The following is an 8,742-nucleotide window of genomic DNA, read 5'->3' as shown; positions in this document are numbered from 1 at the left end:
AAAAAAAATTTTTCTGCAACAAGTTCTAAAAACAAAAATTTTCTAGATTTGCAAGTATGTACAAGTAGATTTGCAAGTAGAACATAAAGCAGCACCCCAACAATGGGGACAGATCAAACCAATTTGTCCTTATGCCAGAAAATCTGCAGAGGATGGAGGGCTAAGGAGTAAATCAAAGGGTGGTGGGGGCAGGAATATTAACAATGTTTGTTTTGGTTTTCTTTCCTGCTACTCTGCCTCTCTACCCAGGCTCAGGTCAAAAGGGGGAAAGTCGGAGGGGGGGGGGGGAGAACAACAAGCTTGAAGGATAAAGCATTTCTCAATAGATAAAAGAGAATCCCCTCAATATTCAAAGATATTTAACCGTCCAGAAACGTCTGGTAGCCGATTAAATAGGGTTTGGTTCACCGTGAATATTCAATATGAGAAGGTAACAAGTTATCTCCACTTAATATTTGTGGCAGTGGTTAAAGGTTAACCAGCTTTATTGCACAATAAATGGCAATATTAAACGCTGACTGGCTTAAGCTTAGCAGGCAAATCGGACTACCTCAGTAGCAGTCCTAGATATTCTAATGTGGGTCCAAAAAAAAATCCCCCGCTATTCCAATGTCCGTCACTGGAAACAGCCCAGCATTGAACATTCAGACTCTCCACTGACCACAGGAAAGGCAGGCTGCCTCTTGTGGTCTCTGAATATCTGGGCCAATGCATTTGGAAATGCTCACAATCTTGACGATACTCTCTCGTGAAGTCTAAAGGTAGGCTTGTAGGCATGGTGCCATTTTGGCATCAGTGATGTGGCCCCAAATGGGAAGATATTTGGTAGTTCTCGTTCAGCTCATTAGAATTCAAAGTGGCCCGAGCTCTGTCCAGGATCATCACCTAGAACCCCTCCCCCTCCCCAACTGAGGAATACAGCTCACCGTCCGGACCCGAGCGAGAAACCACGCCCCCTCCAGCTGCTCCCGCCAAAGCTCCGCCCCCTTTCTCGAGAGGGCGGAAGTGATGACCTCGGGTGCGCTCGATTATGACGTAAGGTGCCGCGAGAGCGGGTTGGCGGTTCCCTACCCGGTAGAGTAAGCGCCGAGAGATCAAGATGGAGGCGCCGTGGGAGGAGGAACAGGAAGCGAAGGGGAACTAGCAGGGGAGACCTGAAGCAGGGCGGCTTCCTCATGGCGGCAGCGGAGGCTCCGGTGCGGGTGGCGCAACGGGTCCGGGCTGTGCTTGACGTGGCGCTTCGGGCTCCCTGCGTGTTCACCATCGACGCCATCTTTAACTCGTACCACGACCCGAGCGTGGGCTGCCTAAGCACGGCCTGCCACATCCTGCTCCGGCTGACGGGTGAGCGCGGGCCGGGGGAGGTGAGGGGGGGGAGGGGTAAAGCTGTCACCGTTGGGTTCTTTCCTGAAGGATCATCTGAAAACGGGAGGGGAGGAATGGATCGTAGCGGGGGTCTGTGTGGGCTTCAGAGCTGATCTGTGCGAATAGCTTCTTGAGTAGTTTGAACGTTCGCCTCCCTGGAAAGTGCTGCGGCCTGCAGAGAGTTCAGCTTTGTCAGGCTCGGTGGGATTACTACGGTAGCACTCCGTGCCAACAAGAGGTGAGAGAAGGAAACTTGCAGGGTCAGCAGAATGCCATAGCGGCCTAAACGGGAAAGAAGCGTAAAACCATGTTTCTTGGCTAGGATTTTTTCTTATTCAGATTTAGACAGGTACTGCCTAGCCTGTGGTGAAGGTACTTTTTTCGCTGGTTATGTGTTTCTAGGAAATGTAGACAAAAACAGGCAACGAAAAGTACCTCACAGATCTCCCTCCTTTCAAGATGGCTGTGTGATCTGTAAAAGGCCAATCAAGTCTCTTAGCTGGACGTGAAGATGTATCTGGTTTTGTTTTTAAGAGAGAAGGGAAACGGAAAAACAAAAACACCAAAAAGGAGAAACAGCCAGGGGGATAAGGATAGCACTGGAGCCAAGCTCTGGCTACTGTACAGATTTTATTGTTGAACTGACAAGGCAAGTGCCTGTGTTAGGGAGTTCTTGGTTTTTTATGTGAGCAAATACTTGTTCACAAACCTTACTCTTTCATGAATGGTATAGCTGTATTTTCTTGGATTGACTGATCATATTTTATTTATTTAGATTTTTATCCCCTCCTCCCAGTAGCTCAGAATGGCTTACAAGCAAACATTCACAGTGGAATACATTTGGACAATACAAAGACTATACAGTAGTTTAAGTACAAGGACTATATGGCAATTTAAGTACAGGTTAAGAATGGACTATACAGCAATTTAAGTAGGGAATTGGAATGTAGAAGGGAGGGGGAGTTTAGGGGGGTGAGGGGTAGATATAAGAGGCGAAGAGTTGTGAACACATTCTGTTGACTCGTATTGAAAAACAAGGACCCCTGATGCAGGCATGCGCCAAAACATGGTGGTGTTTAGTCAACAATAAATCTTATAACTAGAGTGTGTGGCTCCAGTGATGACATTATCCCCTTGGCCACCTCCACTTTTTGGTCATTATGTTTAAGAAAGCATAGTGTTGATGGGGTCTTTTTCTTTTCTTGATGAAGAACTTGGATGAAAATAGGGCAGTTTAATGACTCATACGGCAGCTTATTAAATACTAGCCAGACCAAGTAGTCCCTTTTTCCAGCATGATCTGTATCAATCTTTTGTAGCTATTTACTTATTTATAGTGCATAAGAACATAATAGCCATACTGGGTCAGACCAATAGTCCATCAAGCCCAGTAGCCCATTCTCATGGTGGCCAATCCAGGTCACTAGTACCTGGCCAAAGCCTAAGGCAATATTCTATGCTGTCAATCCAGTGGCTTCCCCCATGGCTTTCTCAACAGACTATGGACTTTTCCTCCAGGATATTGTCCAAACCTTTCTTAAAACTAGCTACGCTATCCGCTCTTATCACAACCTCTGGCAACACGTTCCAGAGCTTAACTATTCTCTGGGTGAAACAAAATTTCCTCCTATTGGTTTTAAAAGTATTTCCCTGTAACTGAATGTCCCCTAGACTTTGTAATTTTTGATGGAGTGAAAAATTAATCCACTTGTACATGTTCTACTCCACTCAGGATTTTGTAGACGTCAATCATATCTCCCTCCAACCATCTCTTTTCCAAGCTGAAGAGCCCTAACCTTTTTAAAGTCTTTCCTCATATGAGAGGAGTTCCATCCCTTTTATCATCTTGATTGCTCTTCCTTGAAACTTTTCTAGTGCTACTATATCTTGAGATAAGGAGACCAGAATTGAATGCAATACTCTAGATGAGGTTGCACCATGGAGCGATACATTAATAGTCTTGTTAACCATCCCAGTCTGTCTAAAGATCTAAGCGGGTTAACAGGATAAACATACACAAATCAAAATTTTAAAAAAAAGAATCCATAAAGAACAAATCTTAATTCTAAAACAGATCATCCTCAAATCAAAACTGCTCATAGTGTAAAAACTTCTTTAAATAGCCAAGCCTTAGTTATTCTGTGTGGGATTTTTTTTTCTTGTTTGTTTTTGAAAAGATAAGAATTACATGAACCACAAGTGTGGTTCATAATATACAATGCACTGGGTATCAGAATTTTTCAAGTTCACTATAGCTGGAACATTTAGCAGTGATTGATTGGATGAACACAGACTCCTTGATAGGCCTTAAGTTATTTGTACCATCAAATAAGTAGGCCCTTTCAATTAAAAGGGGGATGCTTACTAAATTGTGTTAATGGATATCACATTCTAAAACCCAACCAACCTGTTTGGAAAACAAATCCTTTACTAGTTGCTTAGGTTGTAGTGGATTATGGAAGGAGACAGAATGTGCTTATAACTGAGCGACCTTGCAGTTGCAATTTGAATCAACTACAGTAATTTAAGCACAGTACATGATGGCAGAAAGAGACCTTCATGGTCCATCTAGTCTGCCCAATAAGATAACCAGAGCCTCGCTTACTCTACATAGGCTTGGGTCACTCATGTTTAAATTGCTGGTTGTGAAGTAACCACCATGACTGCCATATAGGCAGTCAAACATGATGGGAATGATAAGTATTGCTGACAGTATTCAACCTATCAACTTATCAAGATGCTTTCCCCTTAGACTGCACAGTTCCCCACTCACCATATGTGACAATAAAATGATCAGTAACTGGAGTTGTTGAATCTTCACCTGTCCCTTGCCACAGGAGTGTAGAGCAGACTGAGCACTCAAGCCTAGATGTAACTAGTGCATTTACAACCATAGCAAACTTTTTGTTTCACTAAGTTTTACAGCCTTCACAAATAGTAGATGCTAGCAAAACTGACTCTCTTGTTCTTCCATATTAAAGGCTGAATTGAGAAAAACTCTCCAGACCTTTAACTTGACCTTGATTCAGAATTTTAGTTCCCTAAATCAGCTGGCCAAAGCTAGATCCTATTTTTGAATCATTTGAAGCTACTTGATCTGGACCCTTGTAATAAAAAAAACTAGCTTTGTTATCTGCATATAAACACGTTGATTTCCAAAAGATTCCAAAATATTTAGAATACCTGATTATTATTCAGTGTAAACTGCCCTGAACTTGTGTTTTTATATTCTTCTCCAAGATAGGCCGCTATATCAAATGCCAAATAAACTGTTCCCATGCCCAAAATATGGAACTCTACCAGCATTTATTAAGGAAGAAAAATCGCTAATTAAATTTAAAGGATTGTTAAAATGCTGGCTGTATAAGGATGCCTTTGAGACATAATCATTGCAGGGCATTCTCATGACCCTGCACTTTGCAGAAATTTCTGGTTCCTTTATTCCAGGCCTCGAGAAATTAAAGCACTTTTAGTTTCTTTTTACTTTTATTATTTTTATTTTAAAGTTCATATCCTCCCATTGTTCTTACCTTTTATGTCTTCTTTACTATGCTTATTGTAGTTCCCACCACTTCCCTTATGTATAAGTCTGTATGTCCATGTGTTTGTTGTATTTAATAATTGAGTTCCCGTTTTTAATTGTAAATTGCTTTGAATTTATGATACTGCGATACATCAAAATTTTAATTAAACTTGAAAGTTGAATAACAGACTGATATTCTATAACTCGACCTATATAATATACATTGGCAAAATCAAACCTACATAGTATAGTTAAGCAACTAGGTATTGCAGGCTGATGTTCTGTAAATCAACTTCCAGTGCAATAGGTGTTTCATTCTAGACCAGTGTTTCTCAACTTCTTCAAGCCAAGTACCCCATAAGTCTACCAAATATTCATCAAATATCCCTGCCCAGGTTCTGCCCCAGATCCGCCCAGGCTCTGCTCCTGACCCCACTCCCATAATAATAGTACTAATTGTAATGCAATTTCTTCCATCTATTTTTCATATACACACAATATAACTTATTAATACATAATGGTAACCACAAAATTAAAAAAAAAAAAACAAAGTACACTGTATGCAGATAAAATGTCAGTCGGAGGTTTTTTTTTTCCAAAGAAGTTAAAGCAGATGATTTAAAAATATGCAATGTCATCTCAGTAACACCTATAGAAAAACAGAAAAATATAATGCAAAATATAGACTGCAGATATAAATACTCAAAACGGACACATTTCGATCACTAAATTGAAAATAAAATCATATTTCCTACCTTTGTTGGCTGGTGATTTCATGAGTCTCTGGTTGCACTTCCTTCTGACTGCATCCAATATTTCTTTCTTTCTGCCTCCTGCACGCTTCCTATCCTCCGGACCTCATTCACTGCCCCAACCAACATCTTTCTCTGTCCCTCCAACATTTCTCCTTCTCTCATCCCCCAGATCATGTGCAGCATTTTTCACCACTGCCCACCATGCCCATGCCCATTTCTCCTATCGCCCCTCTCCAGCTCAATGCCACATTCCTCCCCCTTGCATCCCCTTCAGTCTACCCCTCTGTTCCCTCTTCACCACCATATCCAACATTTCTCCCTCTCATCCTTCTCTTCCCCATGCATCTCTATCTCACTCCTCTCTCTCTATGCCCAGTTTTCCTTCTTTCCTTTCCTCATGTGCCACCATCTCTTTCCCTCTCACTCATGCCCAACAAGTTTCCATTTCTATTCCCTCCCTCCTATGTCTTAAGTTAGTGCCTCCTTCCCTCCTCCCTTCTGTGTCCCTTGTTCATGCCACCTCCCTTTATTCTGAGTCAAGTTCGTGCCCCTTCCCTGCCTTCCAGCCTCGTTGTCCCAGAATCGTGCCCCTTTAATGCACCAATGCGCTCCTTCCCCCCTCTCCTTTCTCCCAGAAAGATTGCATCCCCTTACTTATTTGATCTGCACTTGCTCCATCTGCCTTCAGTGGCTTGTTGGGAGACATGCAGGCAGCAATTCACACGCTGCACGTGGCTGACCCACAAGCCTTCCCTCCGCTGAAGGCAGAAGAAGCGAGTGTGGCAAAGAGGTAACTGGGAACCTCCCCCCTTTTCCTCTGACATCGGAGGGAAAGCCCTGTGGGTCAGCTTCGGGAGGGAGGAAAGGGGGGGCGGGCAAGGATCCCTGGCAGCAAGAAGGGATCCCTGGCGGCGGCAGCAGCAGCGCAGCTTTGAGAAGTGGGCAGGGAATATTCTCCGCAGCGGCAATGCCATGTACCCTGCGATGAGAAACATTGTTCTAGACAAGCAGGTTATCTCCCCATGGCCGCGAGCCATCTGCAGAAGGAATCCACTCCAGATTTTTCCTGTGTCCCTCCTACTTCACTGTGAGCTCTACTGCCACCTGCAATCTTTCCCTTCTGCATGTGAGCTAGAAGGAGTGTTTAAACTAAACCTTAAGTTTGTATACCACATCATCTCCATAAAGATAGAGCTCGGCACTGTTTACAGGTAAATTCATTGAGGGAAGGACATAATAGGAAATTAGAGGTAATGAAGAGGATAGCTAGCTTTACATTTTAAATAGATAGCTTTACGTTTTGGAGAAAAGCCAAGTTTTCAGATGCTTTTGGAATAATTAGAATGAGCCTAGGTTCAGCAGCGGGGCAGGGAGGTTATTCCAAAGCTCAGTGAATTTGAAGAAAAGGGATTTCCCTAATTTACCTACATACATTATGCCTTTTAAGAAGGGGAAAGATAGTTTGAGATTGTGGGCGGATCTGGTAGTGTCAGGTCTCGAAGAATTCCAGGATAGTGGAATTAGGGGAGGAAGAATGCCACCACGTAGGATCTTAAATATTAGGCAGGTATTTAAAGTGAATCCTAGAAATCACCGGAAGCCAGTGAAGTTTTGACAGAAGCAGGGAAACATGGTTGAATTTGCTTTTTGCGAAGATCAACCTAGCTGCAGTGTCCTGGATCCACTGAAGTCTTTGAAGATTTTTATTGGTTAGACTTAGATAGATGGAATTACAATAGTCCAGTCTGGAAAGAATGATTGATTGTACAAGGACAGCAAAATGTTGTTGATGGAAGCAGGATCTCACTTTCCTCAACATGTGAAGACTAAAAAAACCCATTTTTTTACCAGAGAGTTGAGATGATCATTAAAGGAAAGTGTAGAGTCAATAATGATGCCCAAAACTTTGCTTGAGAATTCGATCCGCAGTGTGGGACCAGAAGGTAGTGGAATGAGCGTAGGTAACTGATCTAATTTTGGGCCGAGCCAGAGTAGTTTTGTTTTGGACTCATTCAGCTTAATTTGTACAGTGAAGGCCCAGGATTGGAGTTTCTTTATGCAAGCTGTTATATTTTCGGTGATGTTAGTGATGTTAGAATCTATCTCGAGGAGGACAAGGATGTCATCTGCATATGTAAATAGAGTTTCAAAGGGAGATAAATGGAAGAATTTCAAAGAAGATATATAAATGTGAGTATTTCTGTTCTGTTCTCTCTTTTTCTTATTTTATTCGGTGTTTTCTGTGCGCGGAGCTTTCACCTTGCCTGTATAGGGAAGCCGCAGCCTCCGTTTTGCAGCTGAGAGGCCAATCCCTAGTGGTACCTGTTAGCCAGCCTGCATAAGAATTTTAGAAGCTTGGGGGCCATCCTCACGTTTCTCAACTTCTGCCTTGCAGGGGTTTGAGCGCAAGCTATGAGGCACCCTTAGAAGGCTCAGTAGTGTCACGCATTTTTCGCCTCCCCCCCTTCTGTAAGCGCGTCTGTTGGTCTGCAGGGGTGGGGATTTCTGACTGGCAGCCCAAAAATCAACATTGAAGAGGCAGTCCCAGCTTGAAACAGTGATTCTCCTCCTTTCCAGCTACTGTAAAGGGCTAAGGTAGGCTGCAGTACAGGACACAGTGAGTAAAGCTGTTTCAGCCTGTGAAGTGAATCGGGGGAGGTCTGAATTTCAGATTTTTGGGTGTTTCTGTATGTTCCCCTGTGTTCTGGATCTCTTACGGCTTGGCTATTGAACATGAAGCGTTAAGAGCATAAAGGCTATTTAGCCATGGTTCTTGCCACCCTTCTCAAGTCTAAGAAGGAAGCTACAGTTTCTACCTACAATAAGGTCTCTACCTACAATAAGGAGGAAAGGGGGGGCGGGCAAGGATCCTCCAGTATTGGTGCACACAAGAGCATGTGGAACTGTTCTCAGCTCTGGTTTCGGTAGTGTTGGCCTTCAAATTGGCCTTGAAAATGGTCTCACTATGGTTTCGCTTCGAGTCAAAGTCGCTGGGCTCTCTCGTTCAGACGTTGCCAGATTTCTGAAGAGTACTTTTCGTATTCTTCCACCTATCAAACTACCTTTCCTTTCGTGGGACCTCAACGTGGTTCTCAGAGG

The 8,742-nt window shown here is 43.2% G+C and overlaps 1 protein-coding gene across 1 annotated transcript in view; it reads left to right on the top strand.

Annotated features, from left to right (window-relative positions):
- Nucleotides 1–1,017: 1,017 nt before the first annotated feature.
- Nucleotides 1,018–8,742, top strand: part of RNF139 (ring finger protein 139) — a 41,157-nt gene continuing 33,432 nt past the window's right edge. The window contains exon 1 of the mRNA XM_033932956.1: nt 1,018–1,344. Coding sequence (XP_033788847.1) covers nt 1,176–1,344 — 169 coding nt within the window. The 5' untranslated portion in view covers nt 1,018–1,175. The remainder of the gene's footprint in view (nt 1,345–8,742) is intronic.

This window comes from Geotrypetes seraphini, chromosome 2 (genome assembly GCF_902459505.1).
Source record: "Geotrypetes seraphini chromosome 2, aGeoSer1.1, whole genome shotgun sequence".
In the NCBI taxonomy this organism is placed as follows: domain Eukaryota; kingdom Metazoa; phylum Chordata; class Amphibia; order Gymnophiona; family Dermophiidae; genus Geotrypetes; species Geotrypetes seraphini.
Note: the sequence above shows the minus strand (reverse complement) of the source record. Positions and strands in the feature narration are given on the sequence as shown.